General features: G+C 43.7%; 1 protein-coding gene across 1 annotated transcript in view; it reads left to right on the top strand.

The window, feature by feature from the left end:
• The first annotated feature begins 2,225 nt into the window (after positions 1–2,225).
• The window catches only part of PARN (poly(A)-specific ribonuclease), a 167,071-nt gene continuing 141,921 nt past the window's right edge, over positions 2,226–27,375 (top strand). Inside the window, exons 1-11 of the mRNA XM_047087376.1 lie at positions 2,226–2,333; positions 2,782–2,859; positions 4,291–4,370; positions 4,835–4,902; positions 4,987–5,068; positions 12,012–12,072; positions 16,952–17,117; positions 18,309–18,374; positions 19,101–19,139; positions 20,457–20,499; positions 23,281–23,361. Coding sequence (XP_046943332.1) covers positions 2,315–2,333; positions 2,782–2,859; positions 4,291–4,370; positions 4,835–4,902; positions 4,987–5,068; positions 12,012–12,072; positions 16,952–17,117; positions 18,309–18,374; positions 19,101–19,139; positions 20,457–20,499; positions 23,281–23,361 — 783 coding nt within the window. The 5' untranslated portion in view covers positions 2,226–2,314. The remainder of the gene's footprint in view (positions 2,334–2,781; positions 2,860–4,290; positions 4,371–4,834; positions 4,903–4,986; positions 5,069–12,011; positions 12,073–16,951; positions 17,118–18,308; positions 18,375–19,100; positions 19,140–20,456; positions 20,500–23,280; positions 23,362–27,375) is intronic.

Below are 27,375 nucleotides of genomic sequence, written 5' to 3' on the forward strand. Positions count from 1 at the left end.
ATACAGTTTGCAAATATTTTCTCCCGTTACATGGGTTGCGTTTTCACTTTGATGATAGTATCCTAGTATCCTTTCCCGCACAAGTGTCATAAATTTTGATGTCTGATTCATCTATTTTTTCTTTTGCTGCCTGTGCTTTGGGTATCATATTTAAACAATAAAATCATTGCCGAATACAATGTGAGGAGGCTTTTGCTTTATGTTTTCTTCTAAGAGTCTTATAGTTTCACCTCTTACATTTAAATGTTTCATCTATTTTGAGTTAATTTTTTAAAATGTTTATTTCTTTAGAGAGAGAGCGAGCATGTGTGAGCAGGGGAGGGGCAGAGAGAGAGGGAGAGAGACCCAAGCAGGCTCCCCTCTCTCAGTGCAGAGCCCAATGTGGGGCTCAGTCCCACAAACCTTGAGATCATGACCTGAGCTGAAATCAAGTCAGACACCTAACCAACTAAGCCACCCAGGTGCCCATATTTTGAGTTAATTTTTATTTTATATATAATTTGTATTTGGTATAAAGTAAGGATCCAACTTCATTCTCTCCCATGTGGACATCCAGTGTTCCCAACACTATTACTGGCAAGACTGTTCTTTTCCCACCGAGTGATTTCAGCACACTTGTAAATCATATGTCCTTAAATGCAAGGGTTTATTTGGGGGAGGGTCTCTATTTCATTGGTTTCTAGGTTTTTCTTTATGCCAATACCACACTGTTCTGACTACTGTAGCTTTGTAGCAAGTTTTGATATTTATTTAAATTACTTAAATTTTATTTAAATTACTTAAAATTACTTATTTAAAATTATTTAAATTACTTAAAATTTAAATTTAAGTGCCATATATGTTTAGTACTTTCTGTATTTGACTTTTTTTTTTTTTAAGTAGACTTCACACCCAGTGTGGAGCCTAAAGCAGGGCTTGAGCTCATGACCGTGAGATGAAGACCTGAGCTGAGATCAAGAGTCCGATGCTCAGCTGACTGAACCACCCAGGCACCCTGTATTGCACTTTTTAAGCCGAAACAAAAAAAGGCAGAGAAATATTTCAAGCCTGAGGTTCGACTACTTATTATATTTTTCTCCTTCCCATTTCCCCTGAACTCTAGAATTCACATTTACTCTCTGCTGTTCACATTAAGATAGTAGACATAATTACCTATATGTAAATTTCCACTGAATGAGGCAAGGGAAATGAATTTGTTGAGGGAATTGGTGGGGAAAATATGGCCAGACTCTTATGTGTTCTTTAGAATATTTAATACTGCATTTTGGGGGGGAAATGGTCATCTTTTTTTTTTTTTTTTTCAAAAAACAGAACGGATTTTGTACTCAATAAATGTCAAAGTAAGGTGTGAACGCAAGGGAATTGTGGCAAGGCACAACTCTAATCCTGTCTTACATTGACGCAGCACTCTACACTTCACAGACATCATCACCTATCCTCAACCCTATTTAGTGGATGAGAAGATCGAGGTTTAGGAATGACGAATACGTTCCAAACCTAATTAATGGCAAAGGTAGCCTTTGAAAGCTGGTCTTCTAACCAACTACATAGTCGGCTTTTGTGAAAGATGAAAGTGAATTCATTCACTCAGCTATGTTTATCGAGCATCTACTATGTATCGACACCGTTGTAGGCTCTGGGGATCCACAGTATACTCCAAACAAACCAAACCAAGACTTCATCTATTTTGTTCGCCAGTCCCAGTGGCTAGTGCAGTAGGTCTCAGCTTTGTATTCTTTTCACCTCTCTTAGGTAACCCTCCCTCCAGTTATTCTCCCCCCCCCCATTATTTTTATTGCAGCACCGGGCTCTCGCTCTTCATAGCGCTGATTGTGTTTCCAAGTGGCAAGTTTGATACCTGCCTGACTTTCCCCCTTTTCCCCCAAGTTAAGCTCCAAAGGGGCAAAGATTTTGTCTCCTCTGTTCAACACTGTATCCCCACCCGTTTGAGAGCGCCTGGCGCATAATATCGCCAGGAAATATTTGTTCACCAATTGGGCGTCAAGACATGATTATTTCTTAATCTGAACTTGCTGTCCCACGTCTCTGGCCTCGCAAGTTAGCCCAAGTCTTGGCGATTTCCATAGCCACGCCCCTTCTCCAGCCCTGAAGTAGTGAAAAGAGCCCAGGCTGGCCCCGCCCCCGCCGCTGACGCAGACACACGTGACGCGCGCCGGCGCGCGCTGTTTCCGGAAGTCGCCGCCGCGGTCTCCGCCGCTTCTGCCTTCGCTGCTGCTGCGGTCCCAGCGGAACTTTTCGTGTAGAACGGCCGAGGCGGGCCCAGGCGGGGCCGGGGTTCCGGCCACTCTGCAGAATGGAGATAATCAGGAGCAGTGCGTGTCGCGCCGTGCATCACCCCGAGACTCAAGGCCCCCTCACCCGGCCTGCTAGGCCCAGACCAGCGCCGGTGTGCTTGGCGGGGCCTGGGGCTGAAGCATCCCCTCAGGGGTTTGCCTCCCCTGAAGTCTGTGAGCTTTAGGGGGTCTTGTCCCTGCCTTGTCCTGCCTTGTCCTGCCCGGGCGTCCCCCAGGGCTATGTGCCTCTGTGGCCCGTGCACCCTCGGGGCTGGTCTTCCTCCGGCCCACGCACCCACTGGGGACTTGATCCCCTCCCACCATGCACCCCTCGGGGACTTGATACTCTGTCTTGTTTATCCCTCTAGGACTTGTCCTCCTCCCGCCTGAGGCCTCAGGATCTTCCCAGCCCTTCCCTTTCCCATTAGGAGCTCTTGGGCAGGAAGCCCGGCCACCGGTTCTGAGCCTCTTCTCGGTTTCTCCGCAGATTTTAAGAGTAATCTTCAAAAAGTGTACCAGGCCATAGAGGAGGCCGACTTCTTCGCCATCGATGGGGAGTTTTCAGGTATCCCTCGCTTGCAAGCTGGGGGCTAGCGATGCATAGCCAACGCTCCTCGTGACCCTCTGACTCCCCGACCCCACCCCCCCCCCCCACTTCTGCCTGCTGGCCCCTCCTGTTTGTGGCCTTGGGCGTTGGTTATATGAGTCTCAACGATTTCTCTTAAGCGTTTCAGAGGCATGGAAGACGTGCACTGGGTTTGTGAGAGTTACAGATAGAGATTACGGTTTTGGTGCAGCTTAAAACTGACATGCACGTGGTAGGGTAAAGGTCAGGCTTTTTTGTGCGTATGATAAAATATACATCACTAAAATTTACTGTTTTATTTTTTCTAAAGATTTTATTATTTTTTAAGTAATCTCTGTACTCAGGGTGTGACTCGAACTTACAACCCCGGAGATAGTAACAGGCTCCACCAAGTGAGCCAGCCAGGTTCCCCTAAAATCTTACTATTTTAACCATCTTTAAGTGGTTTTACAGTTCAGTGGCATTAAGCACATCCACATTGTCTTGCATCCATCTCCCAAACTTTTCCATTTTATCAAACTGGTATTCTACTAATTGGACAGTAACTCCATTTTTCCCTCCCCACTGCCTCTGGCAGCCATTATTTCTGTCTTCTATGAATTTGACTGTTCTAGGCACTTCCTGTAGGTGGAATCATCCGATATTTTTCCTTTATGACTGACTTTAGCGTCAGGCTCTTGGAGGTAATGAAGGTTTTCCTTTATGCATTAGTGGAAGTGTTCGTTGCCTACCTCTGCATGGGTGTATATGTGTGTGTAATGCTTTACCAACACTTACAGGTGCAAAGTTTTTTTCTCCCCCTTTGGATGAAAGACTAATTTCTGAGTTTTTGAAGTCAGTGTGAACAATGGCTATAGATAGCCACTTTTGCTAGCAGATTTTATATGTTAAAAACACTTCAGACCTTTCTAAAGGAAATATGTTCCTTACCTTTAAGCATGAAGTGTCTAGCTGGAGTCAGTTCACTGAGAAGCTGTGTTTTCACCAGAAATAAGTTTTCTCTTTGACCTTCAAAATTCCTTTGTTGTGTATAGATCTTTCTCCAAACTGTTAATCAAGACTTGTACTCTAGCAATAATATGCGTCATGATTCCTTGATGTCTGATTATGCATTAATCCTTTTGAAAGCAGAAAACTTAATTAATTATAGAGATTGCTTTCTTAAGTCATTACTGCGTTTTGAAACCTATTTTAGACCCTGGAACTGGGTCTAAATTGAAGCATTTACATCTCTGAATTCGTTATTACAGAGTTCAGCTTGATGGCCAGTGAAATTAATAACTAATTTTGAAAAAGTGAAGTAAGGCGTGCTTTCAAGTAATCTTAATTCATAAGAAAATGAAATTACACAGCCTTTGAATAGTTGACCTTTTTATATTAGTGTTAAAATTTTTTATTTATTAAAATTAGGAATCAGTGATGGACCTTCAGTCACTGCATTAACAAATGGTTTTGACACTCCAGAAGAAAGGTATCAGAAGCTTAAAAAAGTAAGTGAAAATCTTTTTTCCCCCACGTTGGTCTTCCTTATGTTGAATTGTAAAGAAACGTTGTCATAAACTTGCACGTTAACTTCTCTAATCCCAGTTGTGAAATGATATTTTAGTGATGTTAAAAACAACAGCAAAAATAATTGTTTGCTGGAAAACATTTGGGGAAGGTTTACTATTTTCATTGTTAATTTGATTGATAGGAAATATGATGGGGTGATAGTAATCATTTGCAGATAGGCCTACTGTGATGCTCTGGTTGGTGGATAGGTAGTTAATCAGGAAAAATATTAAGAAGCATTTATAAGTTAACGCTTCTGACACAAAAGGTGTAGCCTGTTGTAATCGGAAGTATTCTGCTAAAAGTCCAGTTGAGTAGTTAGAAACCCCACGTGCCTGAGTGTACTCTTGTCACATTGAATATACAGCACTGATTTGACAGGTGTTTTGTTTCCCTTTTCCAGCATTCCATGGACTTTTTGCTGTTTCAGTTTGGCCTTTGCACTTTTAAGTATGACTACACAGATTCAAAGTAGGTTGTTTTAACAAGCAGTGGATTTCTTTTCTCGTGCTATAATGTAACCCACTAAGTCCCCTTTTATCTTATTTCCCCCAGGTATATAACGAAGTCATTTAACTTCTATGTTTTCCCGAAACCCTTCAATAGATCCTCGCCAGATGTCAAGTTTGTTTGTCAGGTTGGTAGCAGAATTGATTTTCTTCTGTTATGAATTGTTGATGAGGCAGTATGGAAACGTGGAACCAGAATTCTTTTTTAAAATTCGGTTCTACTACTACCTTTGGGCTTTCGGCAAGCCGTTCCACCTCTCTGACTTGCAGTTTTAGGGTTGTGAATGAACAACACTGCTGTCTTCCTCTTTGCTTCAGAATCAAGGGATAAGAGCAAGAAACAGGCAGATGGAAACCAGAACACGAGGTGTATTGTGAGCAAAGCTGACTTTGGGAACATGGCTTTGTTGGGGACTTTTAACGTCTGGCCCCTGATTTGAACCCATAGATCAGGTCCTTCAGGCTTCTTCCCACCCCTTTATCTTTGTTCCCATCTTTAAGGGTGGAGCTTTATTTTCCAGAGGAATAAGTATGTGTGTATCTTGTTTAAAAAGAGAGAACCCAGTTGGGATGAGCACTGGGTGTTGTATGTAAGCCAGTTTGATAATAAATTGTATTAAAAAAATAATAAATAAAAAGAGAGAACCCAGAAGGGGCTACACTGCATACATATGCTTATTTCTTTTTTGCAAGTTTCCCAGTTAGGAAAAAGAGTGCATGGTTTGCCTCTGAGGAGGAGAGGGCATACTTTCTGAGCCAAGGTAAGGATACAGGGAGGTTCCCCTTTAGAACATCACCTTTAGAATTGGAACCCATCTGTTTGACACTAAATATCAGTTTCCTCTTCCTGTACTCTTAATAATCTGTGATAGTGATAAGGAGGGTGTGAAAAAGCTGTGTAGTATATGGAAATGTGATTAGGGCTGAGGGTCGATCTTGTTTTCCCTTCCAATCTTGTGTCCTCGCTTCTCTCCGGGTGGTATCATTAGTTCTTGTGAGTCTTGCCATCCTTCCCTTCTCCTCCACATAAGTAGGAACACAGCTGGGAAAGCCTGGGGGGTAGGCTTCTGAGTGACTGAGCCGTACCAGATTCTTTGTGTACTATGGCAAGAGAGAAACAAGTGAAATAATGAGTTATTCATATGTCTGGGGCTGAAGAGAAAAGGTGAAGGCAGTTTTGGTCTTGTAACCTGGCTTCTCAAATTACCAAGTAGGCCTTTATTCAGCAATTCGTTGATAACTACTTAACAATTCCCTTAGTAGGGGATACTAATGAGACAGTATTTATAGATTCTAAAGTTTTCCAGCGGTACCAGGAGAAGACAGAAATGTAAGTGGGTTCTATGGCTTTAGCCGGGAGTCAGTCAGGCAAAAGTGGACAATCGCCATGAGACACCTTTGGATGATGCTTTGTTCTAAAATGCCACCACCAGTACAGTTATTCTAGGAGATCCACTAGAAGTGGATCAGAAGAATCTACCTGTTGTACAAAGCTATTCTGTGGCTACACCTGGAATATTTAATGCAATCTAGTTGCTAGCCACTCCCTAAAATATAATAGATTTGAACAGGCTAGAGACCCCTGTCTAAAATAGACAATGGGATAAGCGTGTTAACAGTGTTTTAGTCTGAAAAAGCAAAGGCAGAGAAAAGATTTACACTCAGTATGAACTTGTGAATTGTTTGGCTGGAGTGAATGATAGTATTTTTGGGGCGTCCGGGTGGCTCAGCCAGTTAAGTGTCTGACTTCGGCTCAAGTCATGATCTCATGGTTCGTGGGTTCGAGCCCTGTGTGGGGCTCTGTGCTCACAGCTCGGAGCCTGGAGACTGTTTCAAATTCTGTGTCTCCCTCTCTCTCTCTCTGCCCCTCCCCTGTTCATCCTCTCTCTCTCTCTGTCTCTCTCTAAAATAAACAAACATTAAAAAAATTTGTAAGTGAACAATATTTTTGAATTTTCTTTTTTTTGGTTCTCAATCTAGGGTGGTTTCTGTTTTGTTTAAAATTCTTTGAAAGAATTTTTTTTTTAATGTTTATTTTTTGAGAGAGAGAGAGAGTGAGCAGGGGAGGGGCAGAGAGAGAGACACACACACAGAATGGGAAGGAGGCTCCAGGCTCTGAGCTGTGAGCACAGAGCCCGACACAGGACTTGAACTCACGAACTGCAAGATCATGACCTGAGCTAAAGTTGGATGCTTAACCGACCGAGCCACACAGGAGCCCCTGTTTTGTTTAAAATTCTAAGACTGCAGCACTTGCATCTTACAAGGAAGTTAGCTTCTTGACTCACAGAGCAGGGTGAAAATTGTGTCTGGTCAAAAACCACTCTTGGAGGGCACCTGGGTTCACGAGTTCGAGCCTAGTGTCAGGCTCTGTACTGACAGCTCAGAGCCTGGAGCCTGCTTTGGATTCTGGGTCTCCCTCTCTCTCTGCCCCTTCCCTGCTCTCTCTCTCTCTCTCTCTCTCTCTCTCAAAAATAAATAAAACACTAAAAAAATTTAAAAATTAAAAACAAAACAAAATATGAGATCATGACCTGAGAGCCAAAATCAAGAGTCAGATGTTCAATCCACTGAGACACCCAGGCGCCCCCATGTTTCACTTTCAATATGGTATTCAATAAATTACATGACATACTTAATGCCATATTATAAAATGCTTTGTGTTAGATGATTTTGCCCAATAGCAAGCTAATGTAAGTGTTCTGAGCACGCGTAAGATAGGCTAGGCTAAGCTGCGATGTTCAGTGGGTCAGGTATACTAAAAGCAGTTTCAACTTAACACTATTTTCGACTTAGAGTGGGTTTATTGGGGCATGCACCATCGTAAGTGGAAGAAGTTCTGTGTATGTATACATGTATGTAAAAGCTAGAAAAGAGTGAGATGGGGAAGGAGGTGGCACGTGGAAGAGGGTATTAAAAAAAGAAACTCGTTTCTTACCCTAGAGTCAGGAGGAGTATTTTCATATGTCACAGTCGTTTACGTATTATTGTCAGTGAATTCAACATTTGATGTTCAGCTAGAAAAATGGAGAGAAAGAGATGAAAACAATGTGAATGCCTAAATATAGATGGTTGCCAGAGGGGAAGGAGGTAGGTGGATGGGCAAAGTGGGTGAAGGGAGTGGAAGGTACAGGCTTCTGGTCATGGAATGAGCAAGTCATGGCAACAAAAGGTACAGCATAGGGAACACAGTCAGTGATGTTGTAATACTTTTGGAGGGTGACACGTGGTAGCTACCCTTGTGAGCCCAGCATGACATACATACAGAGATAGTGAATCACTATGTTGTACACCTGAAACTAGCGTGATATTATATATCAGCTGTGCTCAAAAAATTTTTGAAATAATGTAAATACCTGCCATCCCACAGGATGGGTACCTTCCCTGGGAGTGTGTGTGGTTCTCAGTCTGCCCGTTCTTCCATATCCTGCCCAGTGTGTGAGCATCTCACTGTGCGTACAGACGCTTATTTTGCAAGGAGCACCTTCAGTTGCTTTGTTTCCAAACTCTATCTGCTTTAACAGTGATAAGAGCTTTCCAAGAGTGATTTTTTTAAAAAAAAAATTTTATATTTATTTATTTTTGAGAGAGAGGGAGACAGAGAGCAAGCAGGGGAAGGGCAGAGAGAGAGGGAGACACAGAATCCGAAGCAGGCTCCAGGCTCTGAGCTGTCTGCACAGAGCCCGACGCAGGGCCCGAAACCACAAACTGTGAGATCATGACCTGAGCCGACGTCAATACGCTTTACTGACCCCCATGATCTCATGGTTTTGTGAGATTGAGCCCCGTATTGGGTTCTGCACTAACAGTGCAGATTCTCTCTCCCTCTCCCACTGCCCCTTCCCTGCTTGTACTCTGTCTCTTCTCTCAAAATAAAAATAAATAAACATTAAAAAAAGAAAGTGAAACACAGAATGGTTGTAAGTGCTGGTGTTTGCATGGCTGACCGAGAGCTGCAGCTGGTGCCGCTGTCCAGCATCGTGAGAGAGTCTTGTACTGTGTATCACTAGTCTGGAAAAGGTCCAAGTTCAAAACTCAAAGTATAGTTTATACTGAATGCACCACCATGAGGTGGAAAAATCCTGAGTTGAACCATTGTTAAGTCAGGGACCATCTGTATCTGTGTGTCTACACACATGTATGTAACTTTAGTTCTTTTCTTTAATATACACAGAATTCTGATACTCATACTTTAAATAACTTGCATTTTCCACTGAACACAGTTTGTACATATTTCACAGCGTGGATGTGGGTAATTTATTTAATTTGAATTTAAAAGTTTCCAAAGGTTCTCTATTTTAAATAATGTTAGAGTCAACATTCATGTGCAGTGTATCTTTGTGTATATGTAGGAATTAAAAAAAATTTTTTTTTAATGTTTATTTATTTTTGAAACAGCATGAGCAGGGGAGAGGCAGAGAGAGAGGGAGACACAGAATCTGAAGGAGGCTCCAGGCTCTGAGCTGTCAGCACAGAGCCAGACGTGGGGCTCGAACCCACGAACTGCAAGATCATGACCTTAGCCGAAGTCAGACGCTTAACAGACTGAGCCACTCAGGTCCGCCCCCCCTCCCCCCCCTTTTTTAAGTAAGCTCTACATCTAATGAGGGGCTCAAACTCATGACCCCGAGATCAGGAGTCGCACACGTGCTCCACTGACTGAGCCAGCCAGGTGCCTCCTGTATGTAGGAATATTTTTATAGGATAGATTTCTTAGAAGGGAAATTGCTGAATCATAAGGCATATGCATTGAAAATTTTGATAGAGGCTTGAGATTGTCATCCCAAATAACTGTGCTTATTTTTTGAATCCTGAAAATGATACATTTAGGACAAATCAAAGTTAGTGGATACGAAGCACAAATATATTGTGTAGGTTCAATGGATTTTTTTTTTTAATTATGGTAAGAAATACGTAACATAAAATTCACCATTTTAAGTAATTCTAAGTTCAATGGCATTAAGTACATTTCTCTTGTGTAAATTGAAAGGTGGTATTTGAGTGGAAAATACAGAGCTTCAAAAAGGGATAGATGAACTTTTTTGTTTTACATTTATTTATTTTTGAGAGACAGAGACAGAGCGCAAGTAGGGGCGGGGCAGAGAGAGAGGGAGACACAGAATCTGAAGCAGGCTCCAGACTCCAAGCTGTCAGCACAGAGCCCAACACAGGGCTCGAACTCATAAACTGTGAGATCATGACCGAGCAGAAGTTGGGTGCTTAATCAACTGAGCCACCCAGGTGCCCCGGAAAAGAGATGCAGTTTTAACTGGATATTTATTTTATTTATTTATTTTTTAAAGTTTACTTACTTGTTGTGAGAGAGGGAGTGAGCATTCGTACCATGTGGGAACGGGGGAGGGGCAGAGAGAGAGAGAGGGAGGGAGAAAGAATCCCAAGTAGGCTGTGCTTACATCACCGAGCCCCATGCAGGAGAGATCCCAACAACAAGGGGATCGTGACCTGAGATCAAGAGTTGGATGTTCAATGACTGAGCCACTCAGGCGCCCCTGACTGGATACTTAAAGGAAAGGAGGTTAGGGTGTTTTGGAGTCTAGTGAAAGGAGGACAGAAATGCCTTTCCGTAATCCATCTTTCAGTGCCTCTGTCAGTGGGGAAATGTTTTGTGGGCAGAACTGCAAATATTGAGGCATGGTAGACAGAAAGGAGGCTTGTGGCCCAAGCCAGAAGACATTGGATCTTGGTTCAGAACAAAATAAAAAGGGAAGATGTGGAGGGAAAAGTTGCTTGTTCTAAACCACAGAGAAGCTGGAGATGGTGAAAATAATGTGCATGTACCCAAGTGTGTGTGTGCGCGCGCGCGCGCGTGTGTGTGTGTGTTTGCGTATGTTTGTGTGTGTGCATGTTTATGTGTATGTGTATGGTGGGGGGTTAAGATTGCCATTTACATCTCATCACTTTTTAAGAAGAATCTGTTGTTGATAAAGATAAATATAGTGTTTACTTCTTAGCATAAGGCTTACAAAATGAGTCAAGGAAAAATTGGAAGAAATAAAAAATGAAGACAGGATTCCTACAATATGAATAGAACACAGAAATTTGTGCTAAAGAAAGTCTCTGCGCTTCCTAGCAGCTAAGACAGGGGAAACACACAGTCGCTTCTGTGGTCCACAGGATCAGCACAAACCAGGGCTCGGAAGTAGAGCTTTGCTCAGGCTAGAGACCTCAGGACGTGCGCCTTTCATTATCATACGGAAATCACGCATGTAGAAACCCTTGTCTTCAGCTGTAGCTTAGCGTGAACACCGTCACGAATGTAATGGGGTGGACACAGCGTCCCTCATCTGGGCTGATGGTGTCCTGTGACAGTACAGGTCAGGAAAGGTAGTTCTGTGAGGAACCAGATTAAAATGGCCCAGGCGTGTCGCCCTCTCATGTTCTGATGAGATATTAGAGTAGCTGCGGTCCTTTTTGTGGCTCTTCCGTTAGATCGAGTCCAGAGCTTTGTGGTGTTTGCCGTTCTTGTGTACCATGTGTGGTAGTATCTATTTAATATTTTCACTGAAATTTACTTCTGTATTGTTGCTCACTGCATATTTGAGATGTGTTGGTTTAATCAGTCTTGTTACCAAGAACTTTTCTCTATTTTAATCTCAAGTGTGAAGAATAAGTTAATAGAATCTACCTTGAGGTGGATATTGATGTGTTAGGATTTCTACATGTGAGCTACTTTAAACTTGAACTGGGGGGGGGGAGTGGGTGGGTCAGATAATATCAATACATTTTTTTTCTTTTTATAGTTTCCTACTCAGTACAGCGATCAGGAGTTTTCCGCTTCTTGGAAGGCTGTGATGTTTACCCAGTATATTTTTCTTAAATATTGTGAAACAAAGGATATTGTTTGTAAGCCATAAAGGAGAACAGCCCACCTAGTTTAAGTGAATGGATTATATGGCAGCCTTGGAGTAGAAATCTTAATTTTCTGACCTTTGACCTGCTCCTTTGTTGCCTGGCTGCCTTTGTTTACTTGTCTGAGTTATCTGTCTGTGTCTGTTCACGTATCTGCCACCGACATTACCAAAATGTATGTTCTGTTCACTCTTGTTTCAGAGCTCAAGCATTGACTTTCTAGCAAGCCAAGGATTTGATTTTAATAAAGTTTTTCGCAATGGTAAGATTACATCTGACCTCTCCTTAGTGCTCGTAAATTTGGGTTTGATTGAGAATGATCTTTCTGTGCCTGCTGTCTGAGACAGAATCTCAGGGTCCTGCCACACCATGTGCAGCCTTAGAGTTGTAGACGACTCTTTTATCATGCCTTTGAAAACCTTTAGCCTCGTCAGCCACGAACGGGGAGAGTAGACAGTACTTCATTTTGCCCTAACGAGGCCGTGCCAACTCCTTATTTTATTTTATTTAAAAAAAATTTTTTTTAGTTTTTTTTTTATTTTTAAAGTTTATTTTTGAGAGAGAGAGAGAGAGAGAGAGAGACCGAGTGCAAGTGTGGGGCGGAGGCAGAGACAGAGGGAAGCACAGAATCGGAAGCAGGCTCCAGGCTCTGAGCTGTCAGCACAGAGCCCGACGCGGGGCTCGAACTCACAAACCGTGAGATCATGACCTGAGCCAAAGTCGGATTCTTAACTGACTGAACCACCCAGGCGCCCCTGTTTATTTTTTTGAGAGACAGAGAGAGTGAGCAGGGGAGAGACAGACAGGGAGAGAGAGAATCCCAAGCAGGCTCTGCCCTGGCAGCCTGCAGCCCGATGCAGGGCTTGAACCCATGAACCATGAGATCATTACCTGAGCCCAAGTCAGACGCCCAAGCAACCGAGACACCCCAGCGCCCGATTCCCGATTTGATTGAGTGGAATTTATTCTCCTGCTGGTGTTGTGACTCAAGTGGCCTAACAGACCCGCTGTGGAGAGCACAGTTTCCCCCATTTTCTTCCAGTGAGACAGGTGTTAGAGGACTTAAGAAAGGACCTGCATTCTAGTAAATGCCGTAATGAAAAACTCCCTCTTCCAAGTGATGCTTGTTTATTATTCAGAGAGAGTTGCTTAGTTCCTCACACACGGCGCAGTCATGACAGCTCACCGTGTCGTGTGACAGATGGGCGAACGTGCTTAGGAAAGGGACTGCGTCTTATACATTTCATGTCCCCAGGGCATAGCCCAAGTCGTCTTCTGTGTCAGGGAGGTGACCCTAATATTCGATGAGCGAATATTGGCCGTGAAAGTCCCTACCGGAGTTTTTCCCTTCCTTTTGTTCCTGAAAAGTGTTTAGGAAAGCCTCTGGTTTTCCCAGCGGTTTTCAGCACCAGCTGCTGTAAGGTCAGTAACTACTTTTACCTAATCTCATAAATTGTATTTTTTTCCATAGTGAATGCCCAATTATTGAGTGAGTTAAGGAGGGAGATTTTTTGTAATACAAGTGTTGGAACACATATTCAAAAACTTCTCTTCCCCCCACCAGGATCTATTTGTGAGCCCTTCAGAACCCACACCATAGTGTTTTTTAGTTGACTCAGTGGTGCTGCACCTTCACTTTTTTTTGTTGTTTATTTTTGAGACAGAGAGAGTGAGCATGAGTGGGGCAAGGGCAGAGAGAGGGGACAGGGGATCTGAAGTGGGCTCTGCACTGACAGCAGAGAGCCCAAGGCGGGGCTTGAACTCACCAACAGTGAGATCATGACCTGAGCCGCAGTCGGATGCTTTACTGATTTAGCCACCCAGGTGCCCCTTAACTTTTATCGATTTTTTAAAATGTGTATTTAATTTTGAGAGAGAGAGAGCATGAGCGGGAGAGGAGCAGAAAGAGAGGGAGACACATACTTGAAGCAGGCTTCAGGCTCTGACTTGTCAGCACAGAGCCCAGCTTGGGGCTCGAACTCATAAACCAGGAGATCATGACCTGAGCCAATGTTGGATGCTTAACTGACTGAACCACCCAGACACCCCAATGTTTTTGACTTTTTGAAAAAAAAAAAAAAAAAAAAAAAAAAAAGATTTTGGAGCCCAAAACGCTTAATGCAGTGAGTGAACCAGCTGGGCAGCACAGTTTGGGTATTCTAAAAATTTTTTTCCCTTTGGCTCAAACTTGACTCTGAAAGCTGTTATCAAATACAAGTTCCAAATGTAGTTAGAGCGCTCTATTGGAATAAGTGCAAAAATCTGTTGAAGGAACTGCTTTAACCAGTCTCCTGTGGATGTATAATTTCCAGCCTGATGGTTTTATTTTCATAAAAGGAGAGAAACAGCCAAGTTGGAGTGTGTGCCTCATTCTCCTTGTTTTATAGTCAGACCTCGGAGTATTTTCGTCACAACTGAATCGGGACTCCCAGGACATCTGTCATTGCCAGACTCTTAGCCCCACACTGTGGCTGATACTCTCTCAATCTGTTCTCGACCGTCCCTTCTCTTCCTTACCAGTTTTTTGCACTCGGGCTCTGCAAATCCAGACCCTTTTCTTCTGGCCGTCTTGTCAGAAGTGCCTTTGACTTCCTTGCGTGAAAGGGAATCAGGTGACTCTTGCTTCACTTCCCCTACACCCTCTGGAGCATAGGTGGTTTTCTCTCTCTCTCTCTCTCTCTCTCTCTCTCTCTCTCTCTCTCCAGGCAGGCGTCGGTGGGTGTCCTTGTTCTACCATGCCATGTGACAGCCACGTGGATTCCCTCTTCCCAGGAGCCACGGGATGTGTCACGGGCTCTACGGCCCCTCTTTTTGCTGATTTCATGGGTGTGGCATTCATGACAGCCTTGGCTTCGGCTTTCTGTCTTCTCTCCACTCCTAACTCTCTCCTCATTATGGGTGACATCACCACCCACAGGGATGACCAGCAAATGCCCTGTCCTGTCTGTTTGTCGACCAGTTGCTCAGCGGTCTTTGCTTCCAGCTCCCCTTAGCCATCTCTGCCCTTGGGAGCACCGTGGGTCTCATCACCAGTAACTGAACCCACCTCCAGCCTTTCTTTCTGTGACAGCACTACCTCTTGTCGTTCTCAAGTACTCAGTCTCATCACTTGTGGTGTTACCTTTTTTTTTTTTTTAGTTGTGGAAAAATGCGCATAGGATTTACCATCTTAACCATTTTTAAGTATTCAGTTCAGTGCTAGTAAGTACATTAACGTCGTGCAACTGATGGTGTTATTAATGTTGATCGCCTTTTCCGCCAATTAGTTTTAGCATTCACCGATGATTCTTGCATGGAATAATTAGTATTACTGATAAATGGTGATTTTTCTAATTCTATCATCAAAAAAGTTCATTACTGTCCCGTGGCTTTTAATGCCACCCGTATTCTGATGATACCTAAATTTATATCTCATTACCTTTCTCCTGAGCATTAGGCTTATATCCACAGCCCTTAATTCATAGACACCCTTAGCTGATTTATGTATTCAGATGATAGGTTTTGATTTTCATGTCTTGGGCCCCAAAGCTATTCTTTGCCCAGGGTTCCCTACCTCTATAAGTACACCTGCCGTCTTCCCAGCTGCTTACACCTAACAACTAGGTAGCGTTTTCGATTCTCCTCTTCCCTTTATCCCTCCCTTCCAGTATATCAGCAGGTTATATCTCTCCTATCTCTGTATTCATCTTCTCTGTCTCTAGTCTAAGCTGGGTCACAAACCAAGACCCACAGCCCATTTTGCAAATAAAGTCCTATTGTAAATAAAGCCATGCCCATTCATTTACCCGTCATGTGTGGCCATTTTCATGTTACAAGAGCAGAGTTGATTGGTTTCAACAGAGATTCCCCATGTGGCCCACAAGCCTAAAACATATACTTTACGCTTTAAGAGAAAGGTTACTGACCTCTGATGTAAGCAATCTCTTGCCTGGATAATTGCTTTTAACTGGCTTCCCTACTTCAATCTTCATGGGAGTCGAAATGATCTCTTTAAAAAACAAACAGATAATGTAATTGTCTTGCTTAAAACCTTCTAATGGCATTCTGTTTCTCTTCGAATAAAACAAGTTCTTTTTCTTCAATTTAAAAAATAAAAAAAAAATTTTTATCATTTTAATTTATTTTTGAGAGACAGAGAGAGACCGAGCGTGAGCGGGAGAGGGGCAGAGAGAGAGAGGGAGACACAGAATCCAAAGCAGGCTCCAGGTTCTGAGCTGATAGCACAGAGCCTGATGCGGGGCTCAGACTCACCAACTGCGAGGTCATGACTCAAGCCGAAGTCGGACGCTCAACAGACTGAGCCACCCAGGCACCCCTTTAATTTTTTTTAATGTTTATTTATTTTTGAGAGAGAAAGAGAGTGAACAGGGGAGGAGAAAGAGAGACTGAGACAGAGTCCAAAGCAGGCTCCAGGCTCTGAGCTGTCAGCACAGAGCCCTGTGTGGGGCTCGAACTCACAAAACCGTGAGATCATAACCTGAGCCAAAGTCTGACGCTTAACTGACTGAGCCACCCAGGGGCTCCCAATGCCCCTGAATAAAACAAACTCATGTCATGACCTGTAAAGGCCTGCGCAGTCTCACACCACCGTCTCCATGCTGACATTGTGCCATTCTCCTGTTCCCTGTGTTCCGGTCACGCCAGCTTCCTTGCTGTTTCTGGAGCTGTCCACACCATTCCGTCCTCTGGGCGTTGATCGTTTTTCCCCAGCCTGAAATACTCTTCTCCTGGCTCCTTGCTGGCCTGACTCCTTCTCACCCTTTCGGTCTTTGCTCTCAGTGGCCTTCTCTGATCCTCCTGTCAAAAGTCCTTCCCTTCACTATGGAGCAGAAGGTGTCTGCTTTGTTCCCTGTTAGATCCCTTGGGCCCACTGCAGTACCTGGCCCGGTGTAAGTGCCAAAGAAACATTTGTTGAAAGAAGAATGCATGGTGCAGAAGCAAAGACCAGTGTATTTCAAAATCATTTGTCTTTTCTGTTGATTTTTTTGGGATATAGTTAAATATGGTAAGTCTTGCCTGAGCATTTTAGATTCACTGGTTTGCTAAAAAAAAAAAAAAAAAAAAAAAAACCCAACTTTTTATGTTGAAATTTTTATGTTTAGTTACCTCTGCTAATGCATTCTTTTTCAAATTACACTTAGGAATTCCCTATTTAAATCAGGAAGAAGAAAGACAGTTAAGGGAGCAGTATGATGAAAAACGCCTACAGTCCAATGGTGCAGGAACTCTGTCTTACGTATCTCCCAACGCGTCAAAATGTCCTGTGACGATTCCTGAGGATCAGAAGAAGTTTATTGACCAAGTGGTGTAAGTTCCCGGACTAGAAGAACGCGTCACGCAGATATGTTGGGGCAGGACTGACGTCTGTATCTCAGGCTTGTGCGGCACGAGCACTGCACACACGGGTGTGATATCGTGAATGGCAGGATTCCACTGGGTCATGTCTGAATTTGTGCAATCACAGCACATTGTAAAGTAGAATTCAATGTGCTGTACTTAGACTTGTAGCGTGTCACCCGGCAAGAGACTATCTCAGTAAGTGGGCAGACCTCCCAGTTGGGTCGAGTAGGCATGGATCAAGGGCCTGATAGGCACTGTCCAGTTTCCCTGAAGGCAGAGGAATGAAACAGGCCTATCCAGATATTTACAACATATCCACATTTTTTTAAATTAAAAAATAAGTTTATTTATTTATTTTGAGACCGAGAACCTGGTTAGGGAAGGGGCAGAGAGAGAGGGAGAAAGAATCCCAGACAGCCTGTGGGCCAATAGCAAACCATGAGATCGTGACCTGAGCCGAAATCAAGAGTCGGATCCTTAACTGACTGAGCCATCCGGAGCCCCTCGTTTTGTTTCTTTGAATGAAGTTTCTGACAAGTACGCATGCCATTGGAGGAGTGTCTGGTTTCACTGGGTTTTCAGTATAACTGCCTTACGAGGAAAGTAAAAATTAATCACTTGATTTTATTGGAGTATAGTTGACATGTTGTTATGTTAGTTTCAGGTGTACAAGGTAGTGATTTGACGGGTTTATATATTATGCTGTGTTCGCCCCGAGTGTAGCTACCATCTGTCCCATTACATCACTGTTATACCATCATTGATGGTATTCTTTTTGTTCTCTTTTTATTGCTGCGACTTACTCATTCCATAAGTGGAGGTCTGTATCTCCCTCTCCCCTTGACCCGTTTTGCTCAACCCTCCACCTCCTCCCCTAGAAAAGTAAAAATTTAAGTTCCTTGTATCAATGAATCCTTGAGAAGTTGTCACTAACTCATGAATAACGACAACGAAAAGAATACGTCCAAATAAAGTATTTTTCTTTAAGGGTAACCAGGTATAACTCTAAGTATAACTTACAACTTATAACCTGATTGGGTAGAGTTACATTGTCCTGGGTTCTTATATTTAAATTGCTTCGGAGTATGATTAATCTGTTGGTTGGTCGCTTCATTCCTGAAAGGTACTGATGGCGATGTTTTCATTTTAACTCCTCAGAGAGAAAATTGAAGATTTATTACAAAGTGAAGAAAACAAGAACTTGGATTTAGAGCCATGTACTGGGTAAGTTGCCCTAAATATTTTCACATGTTCTTTTTTTGGAGAGTGGATGATTTCTGGCATGTGCTCTATTTTGGGTTTTTAAACCCACGTTCATAAACGGCCTTTTTATTATAGGTATGTTCCCAAGATGTAAGCCCTAACTTTAGCATTAACACATTGGGGACACTGGTATATTGTGACAGAGTGAACAGTTTGTCCTGTCCTGGAGGGGAGAAACCCCTTGTTGCATCTTTGACTTTATGTTATGCTCCAGCTATGCTCTGGCGTAGCTACCTGAGCCTCGAGGGGTGCTTAATACATAAAGGCTTCAAAGAAAAGAATTCGCCGTCAGGCTACGTCTATCCTTTTAATTTCTCTCTGCAGTAGAAAACATCAGTGTTTCAAAGAGTCAGTGGCTCAGATAATTTGTGCCTAGCTTCACAAAAGTGTTTCAGTGTGTGTGTCTAGTTTAAACTCCTGTACAGCCGCAGGCAGTAACACTGGGGTTGGAGAAGAACTTCTCCCTCTTTGACCCATGCGATACAATAATATTAAAGAACATTCTGATGAGGACAGATGGTAGGAGATCCTGCCACTCAAACATCCTGCCGGGTTTTGTTTGTGTGAGACCTGTCGCTTCTCGTGGAGTCGCTTTGAAAAATTAAATGTCTTTCCTAACCAGTGCTTGATCAGTTAGGATTTTCTTTTAATGAGCCCCAATCAGTACCTTCTCTTTTGTTTTTATAGGTTCCAAAGAAAACTAATTTATCAGACTTTGAGCTGGAAGTAAGTGTTTATATTCTATGTGAGAGCTCTGTGAGGGACCCAGGATTGAAAACTAAATATTATGTCTTAGCTCTCCTTTCACTTCTGAGATTCTTGGTGATCTGACCATACCATGTTCTTGGGCAGTGCTGTATTGAACTTCCCCTTACTTCTTAAGTTCCTTGAATACCCACTGATTTTCTTTGTTGTTATTTCGTAGTGGATGCTTTTAAACCTTTTAAATTTCCTTTCAGTTGTCACCTTGGCGATAGGTTCATTAAGTTCTGGATGTATAGTGTTTTGTTCTTTGAAGGTTAAATGATAAAGATTGGGTTTTAAGATCTAGGAGATAACTCAGATGAATGCTCTTTCTCAGGCAGGGGTTAGACCATGGGTACGTTTTAGGCGGTCTGTGAACCCCCTGAAATAATATCCAAAATTGTGTGCCTGTATTTCTCTGGCGCTGTATCCGTTTGTTTCACTGTATTTTCAAGCAGACCTCTAACCCCAAATTGAATATCGTTGTCGAGCAGGGGGAAGTTTGCATTCGACTTTATTTGGGCCTCTTGTTCTTCCATTAGAATCTACCAGTGATGTATGTGCCTGGAGTTTACTTTGAACAAAACTGGAGAAGGGCCACTGTCCTCTGACTAGGCTCCTGGCCTGTCATGTTGTCCTTTCAGTGGACTCCATGGGGGTTCCAGATCCCTCTCCTTGGCTAATGCACGTGCTGGTGCCAGACTATAGTAGAGTTACTCTTCTCAAACCTCCTCTGTGTATGCCCCATACCATTTAAAACAACCTTCACAATTTCACTTAAGAAGTAAACGTTATTGCATTTGGGAGCAAGATGCCTGTGTCCTAAAATGTTAATTTGAAATCAGATACACTCTGCATTTTTTTTTTTTTTTTTAGTTTTTATTTTTTTTAATGTTTATTTTTGAGAGAGAAAGAAAGAGCACGAGTGGGGAAGGGACAGAGAGAGAGGGAGACAGAGGATCCAAAGCAGGCTCTGTGCTGACAGCAGAGAGCCTGACGCGGGTCTTGAACTCACGTCAACCATGAGATGATGATCTGCATCGAAATCAAGTCGGACACCCAACTGGCTGAGCCACCCAGGCGCCCCTACACTCCTGCATTCTTAAAGCAGACATAGGGAAACATTCAGTAGCTGAAATATTATGGAATAGGTTTACTATAAAGTCTTTGTTGTAGTAGTATTTATTTTATATTTAATAAAACTTCTTAACATAGCTGTCAAGTTGCTTTTTAAAACACCTAGGGTTTTAGCTGTCATTGGCTCATCTAGTGATGTCCTCTTGTCTCTCTCTTCTTTAGGTATCCCAAAGGCATTCACGTTGAGACTTTAGAAACTGAAAAGGTAACCCCAAGAACTGTCCAGGGCCAAACACATACAATGATACAATGACGTGCTGAGAGTCAGAATTGACTCCTGGCTCTGCTTCCTGTGAGCTGGGTGACCTTGGGCAAGTCACTTTACTTCTCTAAGCCTCATCTTCCTCCTTTGTACCCTGGAGATGAGCATGGGGATGGTGATCTGTGCCTGTTTTGATCACAGCTGTTTTGTGGTGATCAAGCAGGTCAACGGATATGAACATGATTTGTAAACTTGAAAGTATGCACGTGTTACTTTGTTAGTATGTTAGTATGTGTTCTTGTTACGGCAGAAAGCTGTAGTGGTCTGCATGAAAAACTGGCTTCCTGTTACGTGGGCACGGGAAATGAAATTCTAGAATCTGCGGCATAAGCGTGAGCATTGGGAATACATTCAGGCATGTGTTCCCAAGGTGCGCTGATGGAACCGTGATGGGTAATGGGAGGCTGAGGGCGGGTTCCTTTAGCAAAATTTTAGAATTTTAGAATTTTGTTGTTGGTCTTTTTTTTTTTTTTCTCTGTTGTTGCTCTTGAGTCAGATGTCAAATGAGAGATGAAGTAAATTAAAAAAAAATCTTGCTTGAAGATAAATCTCAAACTTTGACATAGAATGTGGTGTGCTTACTTGATTCAAAACGGAATATATGAGAAAGAAGGGACTAGTTTTCTGACAAGTTACCTGGAAATCCAGGATATGTTTCTAATGTCAATGAAATGAGATAGAGACATTTTATTTTTCATTGAAAAAAAATTTAAATTGTAGTTAACATACAGTGCAATATTGGTTTCAGGAGTAGGATTCAGTGATTTATCACTTACATACAACACCCAGCGCTCATCATGACAGGTGCCCTCAGTCCCCGTCCCTCATCTAGCCCAACCCCCACCCACCTCCCAGAATCAACCCTGTTTGTTCTCTTTCGTTCAGTCTCTTGTGATTTGCTTCCCTCTCTCCCCCCAACTTTTCCCCCCTTCCCCTATGTTCATCTGTTTTGTTTCTTAAATTCCACATCTGAATGAAATCATATGGTATTTATCTTTGTCTGATGCACTTATTCAGCTTAGCATAATACACTCTAGCTCCATCCACGTCATTGCAAATGGCAAGATTTCATTCTTTTTGATGGCCGAGTAATAGTCCGTTGGTGTGTATTCATACACACACACACACACACACACACACTTGCGCGTGCACACATGCCTATACACACTACCACTACATCTTTCTCCATTCATCGGTATGGATATTTGGGTTTGGGTTCTCTCCATAGTTTGGCTATTGTTGATAACACTGCTGTAAACAGTGGGGTGCTTGTGCCCCTTCGAATCAGCATTTTTGTATCCTTTGGGTATCTAATAGTGCAATTGCTGGATTGTTGGGTAGTTCTATTTTTAGAAGTAACTCCATACCCTTCTCCAGAGTGGCTGCACCAGTTTGCATTCCCACTAACAGTGCAAGAGGGTTCCCTTTTCTCCACTTCTGCGCCAACACCTGGGTTTTGTGTTGTTAATTTTAGCTATTCTGATAGGTGTGAGGTGGTATCTCAGTGTGGTTTTGATTTGTATCCCTGATGATGAGTGAGGTTGAGCATTTTTTCATGTGTCTGTTAGTCATCTGGATGTCTTTGGAGAAGTGTCTATTCGTGTCTTCTGCCCATTTCGTCACTGAGTTATTTGTTTTTTGGGTATTGAGTTTGATAAATTCTTTATAGATTTTGGATACTAACGCTTTATCACATATGTCATTTGCAGATGTCTTCTCCCATTCCGTTGGTTGCCTTTTAGTTTTATAGATTGTGTCTTTCACCATGCAGAAGTTTTTTATTTTGATCAAGTCCCAATAGTTCGTTTTTGCTTTTGTTTCCCTGGCCTCTGATGATGTGTCTATTAAGAAGCTGCTTCAGGGAGCCTGGGTGGCTCAGTTGGTTGGGCGTCTGGCTTTGGCCAAGGTCATGATCTCACGGTTCGTGGGTTTGAGTCCCGCATTGGGCTCTGTGCTGACAGCTCGGAGCCTGGAGCCTGCTTCCGATTCTGTGTCTTCCTCTCTCTCTCTCTCTGCCGTTCCCCTGCTCACACTCTGTCAGTCTCTGTCTCGAAAAATAAATAAACATTAAAAAAATTAAAAAAAAAAAAGTTGCTTCAGCCAAGGTCAAAGAGGTTGCTGCCTGTGTTAGAAATTTTATTTTAAAACTGACTGTTTAGAAATTCACGTTCACATGCGGTGTAACTTCTTAGTGTTAGTCGTGGAAAGTGTCTTATTCTCATGGTCTATTGATACTTTAAAAAACATTTTTTTTTTATTAAGTTTATTTATTTTGAGAGAGAGAGAGAGAGAGAGAGAGAGCACAGCAGGGGAGGGGCAGAGAGAGGGAGAGACAGAATCCCAAGCAGGCTCCACACCATCAGTGCAGAGCCTGATGCGGGGCCTGAACCCATGAACTGCGAGATCATGACCTGGGCCGAGATCAGGAGTCGGACGCTCAACTGACTATGCCACCCAGGCGCCCCTCATAGTCTACTGATACTTCTGATGTCGGTGGGGGTGAGTTAATAAACTGCAGGAGGATGTCATTTCGGCGCAGAGGCAGAATCTTGGTTTGTAATGCATCAACTCAGTTTTCGGCAGCGTTTCAAAATGCTTTCAGGGTATTTAGCCCATGAAAGGCTGTGTGGTGATAAAACATATAACTTCAAATGGTAGCAGTATCTGAATTGCTTGCCATCCGGTTGCTTGCAGAAAGTTGTACGTCTGGCTTATGTCTTTCAGAAGGAGCGATACATCGTCATCAGCAAAGTAGATGAAGAGGAACGTAAAAGGAGGGAGCAGCAGAAACACGCTAAAGAACAGGTAATGGAGTCATGGTCACGTCGTTTGGGTGAGAAACAGCATCTAAGTACTGATTTAGTCCTTTCGGTGTGTTTGCAGATCACGTGTCACATTCCAGTGTAATGAATAGTTTCCTATCACAGCAGAATTGAACTGGCAGAAAAACCTAGAACGGAATGAGAGCAACTTAACGGTGAAAAGTGTAGACATAGCCACCAACAGGAGCCTGACATGGTGGTTGACCACCGTTCACGTTTGTGAATCTGTCTTGAGGGAAGGGTTCTTGGTCTGCATTCAGATTGTGTGGCACGGAACCTCATGCCCGTTAACTGATACTGCTGTGTTGAGCCTCGGGCACGGTTGCTGTTTTCCTAAAACGAAGGGTAGTACGTGTGATTTGACAGGTTAGGATGGCTTGGTTGGATCTGCGTCGTTAGCAGCCTCCTCCTGGTTGCTGTTATGTGCTGTGGAGTAAGTCATCTGGCCAAGAGGTGTCGGTGAGCGAGAACAGAACAGTGAGTGAGTAGCAGTTGAGGTGGAACCTGGAAGCATTTAGAAGGTAGAATCGGTGGAATTTGGGATGGGGTGTGGGTGGCGAAAGTGGAAGGGGAGAGAAGAACGATAGTCAGGCCAGAGATTGGAGCTGCTGAGACGGATGGCAGGTGGGGTGGCCTGGAGTGATACGTGGGTGGAGGAGGCCAGGAGGTGACCCAGGGGTGAGCGGGGGCCACACCTGACCGATTGAACCAGTAAAGATGCAAAAAGCCACTGTTGGATTTAGGCAGCTTATTATATAAAGAAGGAGGATCAGCCAGTGGTGCCATCTACACCTGGTCCCTGTCCCACACACCAGAAAGACGACACTGAAACCAGAGGGGCCAGGGGACTGCGGCGTGAGTTGTGGCTACCCGTTACCGAACAGTGAATTCTAGACCACAGCTAAGTGCTTTTCTGTGCCGTAGCTCCATTCTGCAAAGGAGGGTGGGGCAGAAAACCCACATGCCTCATCAGAACCTGAGAAGCGGTGAGAAACCCTGACAGCCTCCTGGGAGAGAGAGGGAGGCGGGCGGGAGATGGCCGCGTAGCAGCTCCTCACAAGCCCCTGCGTCCCACCCACCGGCTCCCCCTGGGGTGTTCCAACAGGAGATTGGTCCTGACTCAGGCCTTGGCCTGTGTGTCTTCAGTGGATATGTGCAAGGGTGAGTGTCCTGTAGGCAGGCTTGTCATTCTGGAGCGCAGGAGAGAAGGTGAGGTGAGGGCTAGGTGTGGCTGTCGCGGGCGGAGAGACTGGGCCTGGGTTGGAGCACCTCCCAGGTGCTGCAGAATGAGAGTAAGATGGTCTGGGGTGGGTTCCTGAAAGGTCTAGCATTTAAATGTTAGGCAGAAGTAGAAACATGTGCCCAGAGAGTATTGTGGCCAGCAGCCCAGGAAAGAGAATGTTCAAAGAAGGGGACGTCGGCGTGGAGGAGTAAGGATAAGGACTGAGATGTGGCCATTGGCTTAGCCTTGGGAGGAATTGTTCTTTTTTTTTTTTAAGTGTTGCAGTAAAAGTTTAGTAACAGTTTTGAGAGATAGAATTCCAAATATCTGTTATAGTTTGCCAGAGGACAGAGGAGAAAGAGACAGAAATCTTGAGACCCAAGGGAACCGGGATATTTAGCTGGGACCCCATCCCAGCACTCCCCACCACAGGAATTCATGCACTTGACGAGAAGGACCTTTGGTCACAAGGAAGAATCAAAACTTTGGTATAGGAATTAGGGTCAGATTATTCACCATTTATAACATATTCCCCATATGTTCAAGCATTATGGTAGGTACAGAGGGTATAAGAATAAATGATTCCTGGCTTTCCTGTCTAAGAGCTAACAGTCTGTCTGGGAGGAAGCCATCAAAATGTCATTAAAAATTTGCATAGCGATGTGAAGTTTCTAAAAAACGGTCTTAAAAGTTAAAAAAAAGTTTTAATTGTGGCAAAACACACATAAAATTTACTACCCTATTTCTTTTTTTACATTAAGAATTTTTTTTTAATGTTTCATTTTTTATATTTGAGAGAGAGAGAGAAAGAGAGAGAGACGGAGTGCGAGCAGGGGAGGGGCAGAGAGAGAGGGAGACACAGAATCTGAACCAGGGGTCCAGGCTCTGAGCTGTCAGCACAACCTGATGCGGGGCTCAGACTCACGGACCGTGAGATCATGACCTGAGCCGAAGTCGGACGCTTAACCCACTGAACCACCCAGACGCCCCTAAACATTTATTTATTTTTGAGACAGACAGAGAGAGAGAGAGAGAGCGAGAGCGAGCAAGCAGGGGAGGGGCAGAGAGAGGGGGACAGAGGATTAAAAAGCAGGCTCTTTGCTGGCAGCAGAGAGCCTGAGGCGGGGCTCAAACTCACAGACTCAAACTGTGAGATCATGACCAGAGTGGAAGTCAGACACTTACCTGACTGAGCCCCCCAGGCGCCCCTATCCTATCTCTAAGTGTACATACAGTTCTGTGGTAGTAAGTATGTTCACCTTATTGTCTAGCCATCACTGCCATCTGTCCTCCTAACTGTTTTCGTCCTGCAAAACTGAAACTCTGTCCCCATTAAACACTGGCTCCCTGTCTACCCGCTGCCCCAGCCCCTGCCTCCCACCATTCTACTTTCTGTCTCTAGGAGTTTGACTACTCCTGGTACCTTCTCTGAGTGGAGTCCTACAGTGTTTGTCTTTTTGTGACTGGCTTATTTCACTTAGCGTGATGTCCCCTGGGTTCATCCATGTTGTAGCAGGGATCAATATTCCCTTCCTTTTTAAGCTGAATAATAGTCCATTGTCTGTATATGCCACATTTTCTTCACTCATGCATCATGGATACTGGGTTGCTTCCACCTTTTTTTTTTTTTTTTTTTTTTTTTTTTTTTTTTCTTTTCTCAACGTTTATTTATTTTTGGGACAGAGAGAGACAGAGCATGAACGGGGGAGGGGCAGAGAGAGAGGGAGACACAGAATCGGAAACAGGCTCCAGGCTCTGAGCCATCAGCACAGAGCCCGACGCGGGGCTCGAACTCACGGACCGCGAGATCGTGACCTGGCTGAAGTCGGACGCTTAACCGACTGCGCCACCCAGGCGCCCCTGCTTCCACCTTTTTGATCTTTGTGAAATAATGCTGCTGTGATCAAGGGTGTGCAAATATCTCCTGCTTCAGTTCCTTTGGGTATATACCCAGAAGTGAAATTGTTGGATCATATGGAAATTCTTTATTTAATTAAAAATTTTTTTTTAAAACATTTCTTTATTTTTGAGAGGGAGAGAGACAGAGTGCAAGCAAGACGGGGACACACAGAATTCGAAGCAGGCTCTAGGCTCCAAGCCGGCAGCACAGAGCCCGACTCGGGGCTTGAACTCACGGATCTCGAGATGACGGCCTGAGCTGAAGTCGGACGCTTAGCCGACTGAGCCACCCAGGCGCCCCTATATATTTAATTTTTTGAGGAACCACCATACTGTTTTCCGTAGTGACTGTGCCACTTTCTGTTTCCACCAACAGGGCACGAGTGTTACAGTTTTCTCCACATCCCAGCCAACACTCGTTAGCTTTGGGAGTTGTTGAAAGAGAGGAGCAGCTTCAGTGAGGGAGAGGCCAGAGAGCAGAGGGCTGCAGGTAGCTGACAGTGAGGCTGGAGCTAGTGAGCAGAGGGAAGACTTGAGTTATGTAGCCATGATGAGAGCAGACGGGGCTGCGGCTGCTCGCAAGATAGAGAAATTGAGCCCATTTACCCACCACCGGGAAGAAAGCAGTGACGAAACCGAATGGGGATGGGTCTCAGAATGTTGTACTATAAACGTTGTATAAAAAATGCATTTGACGAAAAAGCCGGGAGAATTTGGAGAATGCTTGATGGGATCCGTCAGCTGCTGGATAGGTTTCCTCAGAATTTAATGCAGTGTTGAATTTGGTCAGCAGGTGGCAGCTGAGAAAAGTTTGTGGGTTGTTTTTTTTTTTTATGTTTGTTTATTTTTTGAGAGAGAGAGACAAAGTGTGAGTGG

Source organism: Lynx rufus, unplaced genomic scaffold (assembly GCF_022079265.1).
Source record: "Lynx rufus isolate CCGP_SWC_20201006 ecotype Redwood Valley unplaced genomic scaffold, mLynRuf1.p SCAF_23, whole genome shotgun sequence".
In the NCBI taxonomy this organism is placed as follows: domain Eukaryota; kingdom Metazoa; phylum Chordata; class Mammalia; order Carnivora; family Felidae; genus Lynx; species Lynx rufus.